General features: G+C 39.3%; 1 protein-coding gene across 6 annotated transcripts in view; it reads left to right on the plus strand.

The window, feature by feature from the left end:
- The window catches only part of ush2a (Usher syndrome 2A (autosomal recessive, mild)), a 223,142-nt gene that overhangs the window by 45,112 nt on the left and 157,168 nt on the right, over positions 1-20,862 (plus strand). For all 6 annotated transcript variants that reach the window (XM_086282620.1, XM_086282377.1, XM_086282304.1 and 3 more), the window contains 12 exons: positions 447-540; positions 7,704-7,899; positions 8,936-9,066; positions 9,497-9,704; positions 12,505-12,788; positions 13,134-13,359; positions 13,516-13,653; positions 15,998-16,178; positions 19,247-19,410; positions 19,578-19,736; positions 19,838-20,066; positions 20,413-20,536. In XM_086282620.1, coding sequence (XP_086138746.1) covers positions 447-540; positions 7,704-7,899; positions 8,936-9,066; positions 9,497-9,704; positions 12,505-12,788; positions 13,134-13,359; positions 13,516-13,653; positions 15,998-16,178; positions 19,247-19,410; positions 19,578-19,736; positions 19,838-20,066; positions 20,413-20,536 — 2,134 coding nt within the window. The remainder of the gene's footprint in view (positions 1-446; positions 541-7,703; positions 7,900-8,935; positions 9,067-9,496; positions 9,705-12,504; positions 12,789-13,133; positions 13,360-13,515; positions 13,654-15,997; positions 16,179-19,246; positions 19,411-19,577; positions 19,737-19,837; positions 20,067-20,412; positions 20,537-20,862) is intronic.

Here is a 20,862-nt window from a genome sequence, read left to right on the forward strand (position 1 = left end):
AAAAAGGCTTGGTCAGGGGGAAATGATAGAGATACTTTTATATATATTTCTTATTTGATTAATAAAGTCACCTTTTAACAGAAAGTGGCATTAAGAGAACAAGAGGTGAAAGGATACACAGAGAGAAGAATGAAAGAGAGAAAGCAACTGAATATCTGAATGAATAATTAAATGACTGTCGTGTGCACACGTGTGCGCATGTGTCTGCTACCTGTTATGTTGCTTTAATGATTCTCAGGATGGCATTTATAAATGTTGAATGGAAACTTCCCAGTAGCACTAAGGAGCTCTTGACTGAAGCATTCGGGGAGGGAGAGCTTTTCTCATGATGTTTCTTTGCTTTTTCTTGTCACATTTCATAAGGGAATTAAAAATTTTCATCATCAAAGTTTTAAAACACAGTTTCAGTTTGTTTATTTTCAGTGTTTCTCTCTGTCTTTGGGAAGGTGTGAGTGTCACGGCCATGCAGATCATTGTGATACCAGTGTGACACTATACAGATGCCTGTGTTTGCCAGAGAGCCACACAAAGGGGAACAATGTAAGTAACAAACAAACTCTTATATGACAAATCACAACTACTCTTTTAGTAGTATCTTGTGGGTAGTGCTTTATAAATAGTGTATTGTGAAGTCATTAGAATTTCATGTTGACAAGTCCTACATATTTTGGCTCAACATTTGTGGATGGGTTTGATTTCACAATAATTAATATCTACATTTGATCCAGGCACACAGCACATATCATGTTTAAACTTAAAAACACATACACACATACAAACACACACACTCATCACAGAGGAATCCCCTGGGGGAAAACCTCCTCGTGGTCCTAATTAAGCACTTTCCTTCTTAATGACAAAGAACTTCTTTAATAAATTATACAAAGATGTACGTAAGCACGCACACACACACACACACACACACACACACACACACACGCGCCTACCGTAGCACAAGTATTTATTTGAACACTTTTCTTTCCATCTTGATTATATTTATTCTAATGGTTTTTAAGAGGTTTGGAGGGACTGTTGAGCTTTTTCATCTTTCTCAGAAAATTGTTGAGTAAGGCATCTTGTTTTTGGAATCATGCAAAACCAGGCAGCAACGGTCAGCAGTCAGTGCTTAACAACTCATGATTTTCATGACAGAAAATTAGACCAAAAGTGGATAACAAGTAGAAAAGGAACAGATGAGATCCAAATGTTAGTATGCATGCCTGAAATGAAATCCAGCTTGTTTAAATGCTGACCACAATGCTAATAGTGATGATTGATAAAACTCATTTGATATTTAAGTTCATTTAGAAACGTTTTCATTTCATCACCATATGTAATGGAGAATTGCCTTTATCAATAATTATAGTCTGAAGATTATGACAGAAGTTTAGTTTCTGTGATTATGATTAAACTGATTAAACTGTGTATTCATTTATATCCACTAAAACAAATGGACCTAAAGTCTGCCTAAAGTTGTTTTCATAAAATTTTAGAGATGGTTTTATGTGTATGTGAATTACTGGAATGCTACTTGCAGCAGTTAGCTGGGTAGTTGCTACATAAGTTGTTAAGTAAAATGTAGAGTCTTTTTTGCAGTCTGTAGAGTTTCTGGTTATAGTTGCCAATCATTTAAGGTGAAACCGAAAGTACCTTGTGAGTATTCACACACTGGTAACAGAAGGAGTAGTTTGACCTAAACCATCACTGTGTGACCAGATGTTAGTTTGACTGGAAGCTAATACAACTTGTAAGGTAGTAGTAGGCATCACCCTAAGAAAAACCCCTTGTAGTCTGCAGTGAAATGTTCGATATGACGGCTTCACCTCACTGTAGCACAGGACAGCCTGCATTATTCACTACTTATGTATCATTCATACACCTGTGTCTGTGCATTAGTTTTTGCATGTGTGTGTCTCTGCATGTGTGTATGTGCAACAGAGTACATTGATGGAGACGCACAGCTGTCAGCTAGCAGCTGTTAAAAATAACAGACAGCCTCCTACACACACACACGCATGTATTTAATAATTTTACTCTTACATGAACCTCACACTAAAATAAAGGTTATCACAGAAAGTGCTCTACACACACACACACACACACACACACACACACACACACACACACACACACACACACACACACACACACACAGAAACTAAACTTCAGTCATAATCTTCAGACTATGACAAAAAATTTCCCCCTTTTTTTTCTCCTTTTCTCTATTTTATACACCATTTTGTCGTTCCACTCTTAGGTCCCTGTCCCACCTCCGCCCTCTTCTCTTTGTCGATCGCTCCCTCTCTCACACACTCTGTCTTTCTCTCTCGGGTCTCACTTTAAATAATGTCTCAAATCGACTAGAACAATTACATTCCCTCAGCATGCATCTCTAATCAGTTCTCTTTCTTTTTCTGTTTGTATTTCGCTTCATTTCACTCAGCTGTTTTTTTCTATTCCCTCTCACTCTTTATTGCCTCACTTTTTAAGTATTTAATTCATTCCTATTTGGCTCTGTTTTTCATTTTTCATTCTGTATTTCCTCCTTTTTTTCTTCCTGTCTCAGGTTGATCCATCCTCCCAAGCTGCTTCTTTCCTTTTCTCTCGTACATACATTACTTCTTTTGTGTTGGAGAGATGTAGTGGAATAAGCATGGATATATTTTATGTAAATTAATCTCTACAGAAGCTACACTTCTGTGAAATACATTAGTGTGTAATATGTGCACGTGTCTTTATAGAGTCATTTTTTGTGTGTGAGCCTGTGTGCACTTTCTTTTTTCCCGAACCTGTCCATGTCATCTCTCTGAGTGAATATTCAGGGCCTTTCTTCTGTCTCTGTAATATTGGAGCATAAAAGGCTGTGGGGAATATTAGCGTTTAATATTGCATGCGTTCTGTTGACTTGGATCGGGCTAGCACCATGACGGATGTTGTACTAATCTGCAGAATTTCCACAGTGACATTAAAGTGACAGAAATGCTCAGACATGTGTCAAGATGATCAACACGGGCCTTAGAAAGCACACTTAAACTCTTTCTCCATCTCACACACACACACTTAAACACTTGTGCGCACTAACGGACACACATGCACTCTCCTTTTGATTCTTTCTTATGTGCACTCTGTGTCAGACTTGATCTCTCATTCTGTCACTCTGTCTCTGTTTGTCTACATAACTGATGGATTCCATCACATCTGAAAGTTATATCATATACTGCATTGTACATCAGATTACTCGGTTTTAACTTGCAAAATGCCTGTGTCAGTTAATGGTTCTTGAACTCCAAATTCAATTTTTGCACATTTATTTTGTCTGAACCGTCCTCTTTTATTGGCACCTGAAATCATGAGGGAAAGTTAAATCGAACTTGATTCAGGACAAGTGAACTAACTTTGTGACTGTGTGCATGTGTGTGTGTCTTGGAAGAGTTAAAGAAAATGTTCTTTAACAATTAGTTTTTACCCCCCTCTACATATTTTTTGAATACAGTTAGGACCTGGTAAAAGGTGATCACAGTGCAGAGTAGTAGTTCATCCATCCTTGCATCTATCCATTTTATTTGGAGGCAGCAATCTGAGTTGAGACGCCTAGACCTCCCTGTGCCCACCCATCAAGACCTTCTGCATTACTGCAGGTTCTGCACCTCTCTGTCTCAGTATCTGCTCCTTTCTATCCTCACTTGTGAACAAAGTTCAGAGATACTTCCACTTGGGGCAGCTTCTCATTCCAAACCAAGATTGGACACTCTACTCTTTTGTGACCGAGAACTGTGGCCTCAGACTTGAAACTGCTAATTCTCATCCTATCCATTTCACACTCAGCTGCAAATTGCCCCAATGAAAGGTGCAAGATGTCAATTGATGAATCTAAAAAACACACACACACACATCATCTGCAAAAAGCAGAAACAAGATCCTAAGGCAACCAAACTGGACACTGTCCACCTCTTCACTGCACCTAGAAACTCTGTCCATAAAAAGTAATAACTTAGTGGATAGGAGCATCCCTGGCAGAGTCCAAGACCCACTGGAAATGAGTCCAGCGACGCAAACCAGTTTCTTACGGAACATATACAGGAACTGAAATATCCCCATTGCAATGGGCCCAGTACCCAATTCTTCCTAAGCACTCCTCACATAAGACCCCAAGAAATGAGGTCAAAAACGTTTTCCAAGTCCACAAAACACAGGTACATATGTTCTTCCCTTGAATATCCATTGGAGCAGTGTTTCATGCCCAAGATGAAAATTGATCCTAATGAATCTAAGCACTGTCCCAAACTTCCACAAAATGTTGCAGTGGCACATCAACTAGAACAGCCCCAAAACATCCCTCAGTGTGATGTTGAAATTCTGCTTTTTTGGATGGATGTTGAAGATGTCTTGGATCAGGCTTTTTGCCAGATGCTCTATAATATATTTGTCTATACCAAGCCAATTGACATCTTACACTGCCACTGGTCCAACTATGTATCCCTATGTGGTGATCGGTTAACAGCTCAGCGCTCTTCTCTTTTCTCAAGCCATACAGCTATAGATGTGATGAAATTATTACGAAATCAATCATCAACCTGCGACCTAGATTGTTCTGTTGCAGGATATGCTCAAACATAATTTTTGTAGTAGAAAAACTGTGATTAGAATAGAAGTTGCCATCCTGGAAACTGTAAAATTGTTTTGTATTTATATATAATATGTGCCCTCTGAATTGGACATTGAACATGTTTTTCTGTTTCTATCCATGTGTCTGAGAGATATTGATGGCTAGTGACATTAAGTGGCATTGTCCAGGATCTCTGTGGCTCAAGTGTGCCTCAGCAGCAGATTTTCACCTGCACAGGGGTTAACTGGGTTAACTTTAGATACACACAACGTGGATATGTACACACAAATTTGCTCACACATACACAAGCCAGTGCCACGACCTTTCCAGTGAGAGCGTGAAATTGGTCATGGCATTTAGGATAAGATGAGTTGTCCCAGCAGCTTTACACATACACATATAGACACACACTAGCCTACACACACACACACACACACACACACACACACACACACACACACACACACACACACACACACACACACACACACACACACACACACATACATACATACATACACAAACATACACAGTTGCCTATGACAGGCCATCTAAATGTCCACACATCCATTAGAGTAGTCTCCTCACTCAGCAGGTTTTGTCCAAACATTCAAGAGTGAAAATAAGATGTTATCCTCTCCTTGGCTTCACAGTCCAAAACACACACATTCATTCATACTCACACACGCGCACCCCTTAGCTTAACTCTGTTTTTTCTTTTTGCATTAAGAATAAATGTTCTGTCATGAAACTGTTGAAAAAGAAAAACAGTGACATTAAAGAGTCACTGACAGAAATGCCAAACTCAAAAATTAGCTTAGTAAATAACTTTTTTCTGTTGTTTTGGGTTCACAGTGCAGCGACTATGTGCAGAAGATTAAAGCAAATAGAATTAAAGGAACTTAAACTCAGTTTTACTTATGTGCTGTTCTTTTTTTTGCTGTGAGTACTGTGTGCAGATGATGGAGCGCCATCAAAACCTTTTGTATGAGGAAGAGAATGAGCGTTTGCGCTCTTCTTTTAACTGCCAAACACCAGTCCCTCAACTAATTAGCAGGCAGGGAGAGAGAGAAGGTAACGCAATGTTGAATGAAAAGAAAAGAGAAGAAAGAAAAACTCCCCCTTTCATTTGGTATGGTAATATTTCCTGCTCACATACTCACTGTGCCTATGAGAACAAGCAGTTGGGGGACAGTAGAGACAGGGGGAAGGGAGAGAGGAATCGGAGAGGTGGGAAGCAGGGAGAGATGTACAGAGTGATTTGTTTTTCAGATAGAGGGGAAATGAAGGAAGGAAGTGTGGGAAGATAGAGGAGACACAGAGCTAGAGGAGGCAAAAAGAGGAATGAAAGAGTGATAGAAGAGTGGAAAACTCCCGCTCTTGGACTTATCCCCAGCGGATAAGACGAAGAGTGAGATGTAGTGAGGTTTTTCTATTTGGAGTGCAGAAAGAAAAGTACCTTTGATATGTGAAACGATTTGGGGCATAGAGATGCTGATAGACCGGCAGAAAAGCACAGACAGATGGGCAGAAAGAGGAAAAAAAAGCATGGACAGACGTACAGGAGGGAACTTATTGTAGGTAAGACATCAGATAGACCTCAGGCCAAACAGCATGGCAGACAGATGAGCAGGCAGAGTGACAGAACAAACAGGAACATGCAAACAGCTCAGTGCTCCTGTGGAATTATGTGTCCCAAGACGTGCCCCTGCCTGTGTGTAGTTGTGTCTCTGTGTGTGTCTTTGTAGACTTGTTTCTTTTTGTCTCTTGTTGTTTCTGTGTTGATGCTTGAATGCATACATCGCATTTCAAGAGAATTTTCTTGCTGTTTCACTAAGTTGTGCTAATAATCAGCCAATCAAGCAGTCAGCAGTCCTCTTGATGCTGACTGCAAACATTTATTTGTTTTAATTGTTAGATGTAATCTAAAAATTTAATGACTAAATATAAAAATACCAAACTGCAAGGGTGCAGACCACAGCAGAACTACAAAGCACTTTTTTGATAAGTGGATCCTTGTGCGGACCTTGTGCATGTTGTAATTATGCTGGCATTAATTTTATTCATGTATCCATTGCTTTTTGTTTTTTGTCTCCTTTTGTGCCCCACATTGTCCCCTGCTTATGGATTATTTCTGGCCTTTGCTTCCTCTTCTGTTTCCATCAGTTTTTCGGTTCCTTTTTACTTGTACTCCGTTCTCTCGCATGCAGCACGAAATAGGAACCTCTTTCCCCATTTTGATCTACTCTCTCCCCCTCCCTCTCGCTTCCCCTGGCTTCCCTCCTCCTCTGTGTGTCATACATAATAGGACCAGTGCAGGTCTGCATGTGTCACACATGGGAGGAACTCCTGTGTTTTTTAATACATTTTTAATCCCACCATTTGAAGCCCCCCTTGTCCACTATAATTTGTACTGACTGCTGAACAAAATCAAAGGGCTTGTACTTGCTGCTTCTCGCCTCTGCTGCACTCTGCTACAAAAAAATGCATTTTTTATCACACACACACACACACACACACACACATACAACCACACACACCTTGGTATGTTTATTTTGACATGAAAGTGGGACTCTGAGAGAGCGCTGGCAGTTACAAGTCATTCCTCATTAGTAGCAGTGATTTCCCTATGCTCTCTGCGTGTGTGTGTGTGGTTGAATGTAGTGTTTTTATTTCTAATATAGCAGAGAATACATCAGTATTATGTGCCATTATGTGTATTATTCTTCTCTCGTTAGATTTAAAATTTCAGTGGGCCTTCGATTTTACAGTTTTTTTACATTTTCTCCACTTGCTCATTTATTTCTCCAGTTTTTACCATCCTGATATCACTCTTTGTTTTATAAAAGCAAACATTTCTTTTCTGGGATGATTTTTCTGTACAGTTTTGTTTTGTTTTAGTTTGTTTTATGTATTTTGTATTTTCACGCTATGACAGCTGTGTAGGTTTTAAGTTTCTGTTAATAAATAATTTTTTTACATGGGTATGATATTAAATGTATTATATTACTTATATGTACAGTTTAAAGTATGTCACCGTACACAAATAAAAAATGTACATCCATATATATTTACGCAATGTAATTGTTTTTCACAGTGCGAAAGCTGTGCACCACTCTACAATGACAAGCCATTCAGGTCAGGTGATCAGCTCCAACCTATGAACTGCCGACCTTGTCAGTGTCACAGCCACGCCCTCTCCTGTCATTATGATGCCTTAGCTGATGACCATCCAGATGAGCATTATCGAGGAGGAGGAGGTGTCTGCGACAACTGCATGCACAACACCACAGGTACAGATTTAGCAAAGGCAAATTATATGCTATATGGCTAATGCAGAGGCCTAGGTTTGAATCCACCCCAATGCTGTTTGGTGCATGTCTACCACAGGTCTTTCTCCCAGTCTTCTCTCCAATATAAACGAATCAATGAAACATTTACAAATGCAGATATTGAAAACCCAGTTAATTTTACCAAAAGATGAGATAAGACACTCTGAGTGTTGTGAAGGGCCACTGCAATAAGTTGAACTCAGTTCTTCTCAATATTTATCTCTTTACATCTCTTTATAAGATTATTGGTGTGGTCCTCCACGAGTCCCAGTTTCTAACGTGGCCCCTTGGGAAAATGACTTTCCCATGCCCATAGTAGATTTAAAAAGTGAGGAAAAGATTGTAGAAACACCCTTCAAGTGCATTATGTTGATGTTGTTTAATTACATAGCCTAATCTGAGCAGAGCTAAGGCGAGTGTAAATGAGTAACCCACAATTTGTTGTAACAGTAAAACAATCTAACTCTCGTGTCTTTTGTTACATTAGAGTTGTATAATCAGATGACTCCAGTGATAACCTAAAGCATACTCTGCTTTATTCTCTTGAAAAATAAATAAATAATAAATAAAAGGAAATTAATGTTGTATTCAATACCTAAAACTATTGATTAATACTGAGAAGTCATCTGGAATTTGTTTACTGAGGTCATTTCACTGTGTTTTCTTCATGTCGATGCATTTTACTAATTTGCATGGGCTGTCTTAAATTCCACTTTGTTTTTGTCCTTATAGATACTAATAAACGTAAAGACACTGGTAAATTTAATCGTTCTTATCCCTTTTGGTTCGGACTTATAGCCTCAAATCCCTCCTATGTGTAAATTCAATCATGCAGTAGTTATATTTTTTCGTCAGGCTAAAAAGCATCTTACCATTTAAACAATTATGGTTAAACTGGACATTTTCAGCAGAGGTATCTCTTTTGTGCTCTGTGTGATTTCTATCTATTGACTTTTTTTCACCCTTTATCGCCTTGTTTCTCCATGTTTCCTATCAGGTAAGAACTGTGAGCAGTGTATAAGTGGGTTTTTCAGGCTCGAGGACTGTGATCCCACTTCAGTTGATGTGTGCCAGCCTTGTGACTGTTACACTGCTGGAACGGTCAACGGCAGAATGGACTGTGTGCAGGTAGACACCATTACATTCAATATAGAACGATCTTAATAATCAATACAGGATGTGTATATTAAGACTATTGTAATTATAAATACACTCTTTGAAGTAGTAATTTTACAATAAACATTGCAACACCTATTATGATTGCTGTTAAGGAAATAGCATGCTATTGGTGATACCTTTTAAGCGTCAGCAAATACAACGCAATGGACAAATTCACTTCAACCATGATCCGTCTGTGCAAAGTGAAGAGATATGGTTCTTTGACTCTGTTTTGAAATGCGTAACTTTCACGTTTATAATCTCAGAATACTTACATTTTATTATTTTATATTCACATTTTTATTAGAAAAATTAGAAAAGAAGAAGAAAGTAAAATACCGCTTTACCACGTTAATCTATGATTAAAATCTTTCCCTCTTTCTCCATTTGTCACTTTCAGATAGGAGGTCAGTGTCACTGTAAAGCTGCAGTAACAGGCCGTCAGTGTGCAGACTGTTTGCCTGGTTGGTTTGGTCTCACAGCCTCAAATCCAAATGGTTGCAGTTCCTGTAACTGCAATGGCATGGGTGTCATGAGAACCTCTACAGGGGCAGTTTCCAGCTGCAACCGTTACACAGGACAGTGCCATTGTAAACCCCATGTCACAGGTAAAAAGATCTCAAACCACTGAAGAAAGCTTAGTTTTTACAGGTGTAAATGGTGAAGGTCTTGTTTTTGAAAGAAATCAAAATCTTGCGTTTAAAGTTGTTTGTGTGTGCATCTGTCAAAGGAGACTGTTGGAGCTGCTTCTTTCAACAGCACTCTTTATATGTAGGTGTAAAACATGAGTTTTTTAGGCATCTTCCTAGATTCCTAGATCCTTTTCCTGAAAGTCAAGCATTGAAGTTGAATGTTGAGTTAAGATAATACGCTGAAAAGGGTAAGATCAGCTATCATTTGACCTTGGTATGTTAACACAACAGCAAATCACATCGGCTAAAAAAAAAATTTTTTTTTCACAAAATCTCCTTAATAACTTTTTGTTAATAACTTTTTGAGTTTTTGTTATTCCAATGGTTATTTAATTGTCCAGTAGCAGCGTACATAGGAGTGCTCATTGAGGTGTACGCAAAAGCAAAAAAAGTGGGGATACTGGGTCCAGATGAAAAACATGCACACTGATGAACACACACACACACACACTCATATCCCAAACTGTTGTGGCAGCCAAAATAAACAGGCTTTTCTGCTGGCGGTGCTTCCAGCCGTCGTGCTTCTCTTTGTGATAAATGGTTTCACTCTCTCCCCTGTGTGTCTTTGAAGACCAGGCTCATATGAAATGCAAAACCGGCCAACGCTCCTCAACTCAACGCATCGTGGTTATTGCTAAGCCTTGCTATCAAGGGTCCACATTGCGTGTGTGAGTGCGGGCATGTGTATAAGTGTGTGTTTGTTTGTGTTTATGTGTATGTTTAAAAAAAAATGTATGAATGTGTTCATGCACTTTTGTCTTTGCTTAGCTATGTATTGTAAATTGTAAGAGTTTCTTTGTGTGTGTGTGTGTGTGTGTGTGTGTGTGTGTGTGTGTGTGTGTGTGTGTGTGTGTGTGTGTGTGTGTGTGTGTGTGTGTGTGTGTGTGTGTGTGTGTGTGTGTGTGTGTACACACGCAACCCATCAAGGACTAAGCTGGTATTTAAATCTCTAATTCAATGCCAAGTTGATTAAAACAAACTGCTGCAGCCCCTTGTATTTTTCACACTCCTTCTTACAAGACCCATTTAGGTTTTTTTTCTGTCCTTGTTTGTTTGGTTGCTCCCACAGGTATTTTTCAGAAATGAGATTTGATTATGGCAATTTATTATCGCCAAGCTGATACTTTGAGTAGAGCAATGGCAGGCAAGCTTCAGAAGGACGGAATTGAAATGTGTGCACGGAGACTCAGATACACACATGCAGAAACACATGCACACTCATAACAAGGTGCCAGAGTGCAGTGTGTACATAATAGTGTTTGAAATGGTGATGCATGAGCCTGTTAACCAGCTGGCTACTGATAAAAGGGCTGGCCATGTCCCGAACAACACACACACACATATGCACACGTGGACACCTCAGAACAAAATTACATCCTTTCTGTTCTGATCTAATATCTTCTAACACAGGCTGTTCTCTAATGTTCTCACTTTTCGGTCCCTTTTATTGATCTCTTTTTGCCCCCCTTTTTTCTGTTTGTTTATCAAAAGTCTAATTGCGAAAATATGATTCGTAAATGGTGAGTTGGTCAGGTCACTGCTCTAAAAGAGAACACTTTGTAAGTGATGTTTTTGTTGTAAGTGTATGATTCGTTATAAATTATATCATTTTTGGGGGGAAATCTACCTTGAGTACAATATATCAAATCATTGTTAGGTTTCTAACCATCAGTCTGCCAGCCTGCATATTTACCTGCTAATACACTCAGTTGGACATTTGTACTCTACACACACTGACACATATCTTCATTTCACTACTGTAAAATATGATATATGGAGAGAGATATATTCATATCTATAAAATCATTAAAATGGGCAGACCAGGGGAAATGCCAAGTGTCTACCCCACACAGAATAGGCCCCACACACGCACACACATTAACACAGATGTACAGGTATGTTATTATTAATGTGTGTGTGCGCACACACTTTCATACTCACCCACATATGAACACCCGCTCCCTTATAAACGGCTATGGTGACTGCTTTGCCCCCGAGCATCCATTTAGGGACAGATTGCCTGTCATGGAATACGTATGGCGTATTCAAATACGCCCTGCATGCACACACTGCATAGTTTAACTAGTCGTATAGCCTAAGATTGTTTTTTCTATAAAAACATGCAAATGTATGGACTTTGTGTTTACTAGTATTTGTAATTATTATATGCAGTAATAAACTGCAAAAGAGTGAAAGGAGTAATATTTAATAATGGTGTAATGAAATGCTGACCTAATCAAGTTGAAAGTTAATTAAGACTAATAACTAAACTGAAATGTTAATTTTGCATATGTTACTCTATAGCTCTTTTTGGCCTTTAAAGATAACTCAACTTTTCCTGTTTTACAAAAGATCATATTTTTAAAATTATTTTTCATATCCATCCTTCCATTTCCTATTTTTCCCCCCTTCATTCTTTTCTTGTAGTTGCTTAATTTATTTATTTTCTGCTCAGTAAAATTAAGTGTTTGGCCTTAGGTAAGTGATCCATCATATGTAGAGGGCCTGGCCCTAATGATGGCAGTTTTATACACTCACCCACCATTTCTCTTGCTCTCTCTCGCTTAGACAGACACATACACTTACTCTCTCATACAAAGGTCTGCAAACAGAGGAGTGCTAACTGCTAGTTGGTGAACAAGCGATCATCAATTTTTTTTCTTGTTTCCCATTTTTCTTTCTTTATCTCCCTTTCTCACTCCTGTTTTCATCGCAGGCCTTTCATGTGACCGCTGTGAGTTTGGTTATTGGAACCTTTCCCACCCAGACGGCTGCATGCCATGTGACTGTGACCCTCTGGGTTCCCTCAGTCCATTCTGTGAACCTGAGGGGGGCCAGTGTGAGTGCAAACCTGGCGTCGGTGGCCTGCGATGTGACTCATGCGGTAGAGGCCTGTTTGGTTTGAACCTGGAAGGATCTTGTGCCCCCTGCGACTGCTCACAGGAGGGGACAGTACCCGGGACAGACTGTGATCCTTACACAGGGCAGTGTGTGTGTAAGGCATGTATGACATTTTTACAATGTTTTAGACACTGACTTCCATAAAAATGGAAATAAAGCACAAATTGGAGTTAAAATTCAGTATTTTCTGTTGTAAAATGTTCTGCTTTGATCTTCTGATTATTAATATAATACTAATATAGATTAAATGATAGAAGCACAAAAAGGAAAATAATGCATTATTGCTAGTGTGTGTGTGTGTGTGTGTGTGTGTGTGTGTGTGGTCAGACAGACCGGTTTAATCCTTGGCTCCTGGCAAATTTTTTGTCCAATCCTGATACTTTAAGTTACAAGTTTAGTATGAAATCTTTTCTTTCCACATTTGTTCCATCTTTCTTTCTTCAGGAACATGTTGAAGGCCGTCGCTGTGATTCTTGCCGTCATAATTTTCACACCCTGGAGCAGCGAAACTCTCTGGGCTGTCTGCCGTGTGTGTGTGACATCAGTGGAACGGTTTCAGGGGGTGTGTGTGATATGCAGACCGGACAGTGCCCATGCAAGGAGGGAGTAGAGGGAGTGCAGTGCACCAACTGTGCTCACAACTACTATAACCAGACTTTAGACGTTGAGAGTAAGAGAACCCCAAACTGCAACTTAAATCCATGATTAGTTACACATTTATTTTTCACTCAATAATAAAACACTCAAATGAAACAAAATTGTTAACAAATTATTTAAAAAGTGCAAATTCATTCAGCCCTACTGATTTTGTTTTGTGTCCTATTAGAGGGCTTGTCCCACGGCTGTGTACCCTGTATGTGTCACCCTAAAGGAACAGTCAGCGGGTCAGTCTGCGACAGTGCCACAGGTCAATGTGTTTGTATCCCAACACGCTATGGAAAGGACTGCAGTAGCTGCCGACCTGGTGAGTTCAAAAGAAGGGATGAAAAAATGATAAGAAACTTTCACAAATAACTGTAGCATAAAAGTTCACCAATAAAATGACTCTGAATTTTGAAAAGGGGGGATGGGTGTTTCCGGTCTAAAGCTTTTGCGTTTTTCAGCCACTCTCTGCCAGGAATCAACCATAAGCATCACAGCGAATAAAATGAAGGAAAAAGCATCCTTCAGTTGTGCACCTGTTTGGGTTAGTGTTGCAGGACAAGAGGTTGCAGTTTACGTATAGTGTCAGTGAAGAAGAAGAGCCTTCATATCATTTTACAATGACAAGTTGGGAATTGATGTGTTGATTAAAATGTGTAAAAATAATGAATAAATAGATAATAAAGTAGACATAAAGATAGAAGCTGTCACATTCTTTGTGGGTATAAGGAAACAGATGTATAATTGTGCTATAATGTCTGATCATGCTGATATTTCAATGCATTTCCGCTTCCATTCCTGCAAGCTGACTGTTTTAATTTCCTTAACTGCCAACTCATGGCAGCCATTCAGTATTTCTTGCCCAAGTGGCTAAATAGAATATCTAATTTGTTTATCATCTGGCCGGCCTTGAGAAAAATAAACTGAATTGATTTGTGATTTGGAGCCTTAGTGCTTAATGCAACCTCAGACACAGTTATTGGTTTTGTGTTAAATATTATTACAAATAAATGACAAACGGTGGCTCAGTTTAGTTATTAGCAGTGGCACCAAGTGGTTATTTCAAAATGATAGCAGTTGTGCTCAAAATCAATGAAATTTTGATGTCATTAGTGTAGTTCTGAAAAAAAAATGAATCACAGTTGACATTGTTTGGCATATGCAACAGACAATTGTGCTCTTACAGGGTTTCTACCATTGTCTGTTTCTGTTTCTCACCGGAGTATCTCTCTATCAAAAAACTTTTGGGAAACAAATAAAAGGCGATAAAGGTCTGGATTAATTATTTTCGATGCAATATAACATGAATGCTTGAAGTTAAATCTTCCAATAGCAGATCCTGGTCTTAGAATGACAAATGTTGATGATGTTTTATAAAACATCAAGCATTATCATGTGGATTTTCAAAAAAGTAAAAAGAAAATTAAGCAAAGAATAAAGAAGCTAAATATTTTTTTACATTTCTGTTTACATTACATTTGTGGCAGCAGTAGCTGAATAGCTGATCAATAGCTGAGTCCATGGACTATTATACCGCCTAGGGACCGACTGGGGTTCCAGCACAGGAGCTGTTAAGGCAATCATCATGAGGAATATGAAATGTTTGAAAAATAATATCAACAGGGATGCGTTCAATTACACCGCCAATAGGACAAATCCAGAAAATCTTTGCCATCTCATACCACAATAACTGCATTCATTTTAGATTTAACCTCTACATTGTATCATATTTCAACCCAATATTCAATTCAATTCAATTTTATTTATACAGCACAAAAATCACAACAACAGTCACCTCAAGGTGCTTTATATTTTAAGGTAGACCCTACAATAATACATACTGAAAGAAAACTAACAATCATATGACGCCTTATGAGCAAGCACTTTGGTAACTGTGGGAAGGAAAAACTCCCTTTTAACAGGAGGAAACCTCCGGCAGAACCAGGCTCAGGGAGGGGCGGGGCCATCTTCAACGACAGGTTGGGAAGAGAGAAGGAAGACGGGATAAAAGGCATGCTGTGGAGCCAGAGATTAATAACAAGTATGATTCAATGCAGAGAGGTCTATTAACACATAGTAAGTGAGAAGGGTGACTGAAGAAGAAATACTCAGTGAATCATGGGAATCCCCCAGCAGCCTACACCTATTGCAACATAACTAAGGGAGGATTCAGGGTCATCTGATCCAGCTCTAACTATATGCTTTAGCAAAAATGAAAGTTTTAAGCCTGATCTTAAAAGTAGAGAGAACTGGAAGCTGGTTCCATTGAAGAGGGGCCTGAAAACTTAAGGCTCTGCCTTTTAAATATTCTAGGAACAACAGGTAAGCCTGCACAGATATCACAGGAAAGCATGTAATAGACACACTGGTCCACTGCATGTATTTCGCGCTTTGTTCCACTTTGTTGTGTTTAAATACGTTTCCTTTTTTAGTATAATTTTTTTACCTTTATCTATTTTGGTCTTTTAGTTATTGTATCAATGAGTTATATCTTGACTGCTGTAAGTCTCAACAAACTTTTAGGATAAATGAAGTTTCTTATTCTCAGTTTTGTTTATTATTCTTATTAAGGAAATGACCCTTGAGCTGTCAGACTCATATCAAAAGACTGCAGTGTATAATTAATTGCATGCTCATTACTTTATGTTATACTTATCTTTTCGCAGGCTACTACTTTTCTCCGGATCAGGATACATGTTTGGAATGTGACTGCCACCCCATTGGAGCTTTGCATCGCAGTTGTGAAAGCCAGACTGGACAGTGTGTGTGTGCCCATCCCTCAGTGGGAGGCCGACGTTGTGACCAGTGTCGTGAGATGTTTTTTGGATTCAACCCTGGTCTGGGCACGTAAGTATAAGTTTGTTTCTATTAATTGCACCACTTGTATAAACACACACATCTCATGCACAAATTCAAACACAACAGCAGATGCAGTGTCTGTGAAGACAGTTTACAGATTGCTAGGCAGACATATGACTTACATGAGTTAAGAGCTGCTTTGACCTTTACCGCTCATGTCTCTACCTGCGGGCTGTCTTGCACACACACACACACACACACACACACACACACACACACACACACACCTCAAACACTTATACACAAATGTTACTTTACACTTAACCTCCATGTGATGGTGGTACGCACATGCACATCCGGTCCTCTCGACAGGGTGTCACAGCAGATAGATGGTGCGCAAACTGTTTGACTAGTGATCCAGTATGTATGTGTTTGTGTGTGTGTTAGCTGACCTTGCCTGATTGCTGTATTCTCCAGTGTTAAAACATTAAAGGATGAGATCAGGCTGTGGCTGAGATCTCCTCACAGTAGAGAGGGATCGGACGATGGAGGGAGGAAAAGCAACAGTAATAGAGTTTACTTTGCAAGGACACTTGAAAAGAAAATCACATGGAAGAAAAGACTTGACTAATAAAACATAAGAGAGAAAAGCAGGGTTGGTGATGTGAGTTGAGTGGGTAATATCAGCGATGCGAAAAGAAAATCAGAGATGCTCAGACAGATTTTGCAAACGGCATTAATGAACAAAATCCAGAATTATCATTTAAACTGGTGTTGTTTGGTTGCTGGTTGTTTGTTTTTTTTCCGTATCACACTTGTAGAGAAAAAAAAGACTAGCCAAGTCATGAGTTATTACTCGTTAATCTTCTGCTGGTCTCTCCACTTGATAAATATCAAGTAACACATGTATTTTTACATGTGTTTAAATATGGATGCTCTTAAGCAAGACTTCTTGGATTTTTTTTTTTTTTGAAGTAGTCTTCAGAAATAGTTCCCCTTGATTCTTAAAGAACAATCCAAAACTCTTGTTTAGATGTTCACTACCTTTTGTTCCATTCTCTGTCAGGATTATGGCACACTACTTGAATAATGTTGATTCCAGCTGTTGAGTAAGTCCAGGCTCAGGGGAGGCAAAAGGATCATCATCATGCTCAAAAATGAATCCACGTGGTTTCAGAATCTGACCGTATTTTTTTGTGTTTGTAATTCCATCCACTTTATTAATATCCACAACACCCCAGACTGAAATGTAGCTCCACAGCATCACAGAGCTTCCACTGTGTTTCACAGATGGCTGCAGACACTCACTGTTGTACCTCTTTCCTAATTTAAGGCAGTTACACGGGGTTGCAAAAAACCCAAAACAAAAAACGAAATTCAGAATTACCAGGGTCTGAACTTGCCGTGTAACCTGTATACACAACTTTTTTGCTGAAAATTGGTCCCTGAAAAACTGTGGAAAAAAATGGAATTGGCGTTATAACGTTAAATATAACTTATAACTTATTATTGATTCATAGGTCAGTATATAGTGGCTTAACAAACTGCAAAACATTCTACTGAAACAATCCAGAGGAAAATCTCCAGAAAGTTTGCAAACCTATTGCTGAAAAGCACTAGAAAAAAATTTAAATGGTCAAAAAAATCAGGCCCCTTTAAAGAAATGACTAAAAAATTAGGTATAGCTCAAGGTTTTTGCAAAGTACTATATGTAAATGCAGAAATCTCATGGTGATGCGAAGATATTTGGTACCATAAATTTTTTTGGTACTGCCTATGTACCTGTCTCATGTTTGAGACTGGTTGCATAAAAGTAAACAAATGTCTCAATGACATTGTGCATGTTGCTGGAACATTTTCTCAAAAATTAAATAAATTGTACTTCTTTTTGCTATTCTGTTATTTATTTTTTACACAAACACCTTACTGTGTTAAAAATCTGGTTGAATGATATATGTTATATGCCGGTACTCTTAAATCCTCTCTCTCTCAGTAACGCACACATCTGGTACTTTGAAGGCTGATGAAAAAAGAAAGACTGGGTGTGATGTTGGCGTTTTCTTTCTCCTTGGGAATGGAGTGAAGGTCGAGTCACTATGGCATTTGTATGTGTGTGTATTTGTGCCTCCGTGTGTGTTTGTGGGAGCACCAGTTGACAGGACAAATTTGCGGCTCGTTATGAAGCTGTGGCTTTTCACACAGCAATAAAGAAGGTGCAGTGTTGTGCGTGCGTGCGTGCGTGCGTGCGTGCGTGCATGCGTGTGTGTGTAGTTTTGGGGGGGGGGTCAACAGAGGGAGAGCAACTGAGAACATATGAGTACAATATGCTGTAGAATAAAAAAAAAAAAGCACACATGGATAATGTCTGTATGTGTGTGACAGTAACATGGTTTGTACAGTTTTACTCTGCTGGAGCGCTGTGCATGTGTGTGTGCCTAAAATCCTCCTGCAAGCAGACTATTGTAAGTGTGTGTGTGTGTGTGTGTGTGTGTGTGTGTGTGTGTGTGTGTGTGTGCGCGCGGTCTGAGGTGTGAGGTAGCTGGCCGGATGATCACCCACTTCCCATCCCCTGTGAGGGTAACACCACACTGCTGACCCAGACACATGCACCGCCAGACACACACGAACATATAGTCACAAGCGCTCACACTTCGACAACTTGAGGAGAAATGCAGCTTTTTTGGCAAAGTTAGCTTCACAGCTACTATATAAGGTGGTGGGTGGGCTAGATGGCAGTGAGAGTCTCGCTCACAGTGTTAGGGAAAAGATCCACCACCTTTCATTCTCACACATGCCCAGTTGTCTTTGAGCAAACTTTTGCAGCTAGATTTAACAATGCACTTTGCTTTCTTTTGTACCCCACCCCAATACAGAAACACACCCGGTCAATAGTATTAACAAAATTACATTTTTTTTCCTACTGTGCAGTTATCAAACTACAGAGTGTGAATTTTATTATGTCACTTAAAATCATTTTAATGATCAAGAGGTTTTTTATGCCAGTGGTTATGTTGTGTATTGATTTTTTTTGTCTTTGCATGTTACTGTGAACCATATCTTTTTAGTTATAAAAGAAAGTGAGATTTCTTTGTTTTTCTTCTCTTTTTAATAAACAGATGCCATCCTTGTGCATGTGATCCAGTGGGGAGCATCAATGGTTCGTGCCATCCGGACACAGGGATCTGTGCATGTAAGCTGTTGGTAACTGGAGATAAATGTGATTTATGTCAACTTGGGGCAAGTCATTTCGATCCTGGGAACCACTTTGGCTGCACTAAAGGTCTGTTTTACGTGTTAATAAACACACACATCAGAGCACCAACATGCCAGTAATCAGCCAGTAATCCTCAGTACATCAGTGTGAAAGTTAACATAGTACTTTTTCTAAGTTTTAATTTGTATTTTGTGTGTTTATTTATATACTTGTTTTTGTCTCTTCCTGGGCAGCACCCTCCCAGCAGCCTGCACCAGTAGGTGATGCACTCAGTTACTCATCTATTCGTCTTTCTTGGCATCCACCGGACTCCCCAAACTCTCACATACTCAACTACACACTCATTAGGGATGGACAGTCAGTGCATACTGTCCAAAGTCGCTATCCTTTTAGTATGTATCGACACAGCGTATCACACACATGTAAATATTCTTTGGTCTTTCTCCTCCCTAAATTAATTTCCTACCTATTCCTTTGTTCTTTCCATTTTAAGGCCCTGAATCTTTTGAAGACATTAGTCTGTCTCCCTTCACCAACTACTCTTACTGGCTTCTAACAGCTAATGTAGCTGGTGCGACAACAAGTGCATCAGCTTCATATCGAACTTTAGGTGCACCACCTGAAGCAGACCAGCTCCATTTAAATCTTGTGGGAAGACCAGGTCCAACTAGTGCTAGCTTTAACTGGAGCACACCACGAAATGATACAGGCCCAGTGGAGAGGTAAGTAAAAAGGGGAAAAGAGGGAGGTGTGGTTAAAGACTTAGAGGCATACCGCTTAGGATGGAAAAGAAACATATGAGTCTTTAAATGCACAAACCATTTTCAGCTGTCACAAATGTGGTAGAAGAAACTGGGATGTGATTTGCACCAGCAGCCTGCTTCCATAGCTTTAAATCACTGTCTTTATTTTGAACCAGTGACCGTACAGTTTACGTGGTATGCATCTTATCCTGTAGGCCTCTGTGATGTTCCAGCACTAGTTTTAACTGAAAGATGTTGAGTGATTGTGAGCAATGAAGAAATACAGACAAAAAGAAATACTTATTACTGTTGTTGTCACACATAGGTTTGTGTTATCCTCCATGGAGTCATCCAGTGAAGCAGAGCCTGCCATTCACTACACAGGCTTATCTACAGAAGCTGTGTCAAGTGGTTTAAAGCCCTTCACCCAATATACTGTAATACTAGAGGTAGGTATGACAAATGTCCACTGTTTATGGCACAACTGAGTACAAAGATATGTATTAATCAGCGACAATGTTACAACCACCTGACTAATGTGGTGTAGGTCCTCCTCATGTTCCCAAAAAAGGTCTAAACTGTGATGCAATCCCATATGTCCCATTGTATCAGGCAACTGGTCCTGTAACTTTGGAGTTGAGGCACCCAATGATTAGACTCCTTGAACTCTTTGTCTTGTCCTATTTTATTACCCTGCTGTAAAAAACAATCAGAAAACAACATTTCCAAGAAGGGGTATTCATAGAATCCAGTCATTAGGGATTGGTTTTACAAA

This window comes from Aulonocara sp. 'chitande type north' Nkhata Bay, linkage group LG1, assembly GCF_057382095.1.
Source record: "Aulonocara sp. 'chitande type north' Nkhata Bay isolate Kocher_YH1m ecotype deep benthic linkage group LG1, A_spYH_male_GT1.1, whole genome shotgun sequence".
NCBI classification, from domain to species: Eukaryota; Metazoa; Chordata; class Actinopteri; order Cichliformes; family Cichlidae; genus Aulonocara; species Aulonocara sp. 'chitande type north' Nkhata Bay.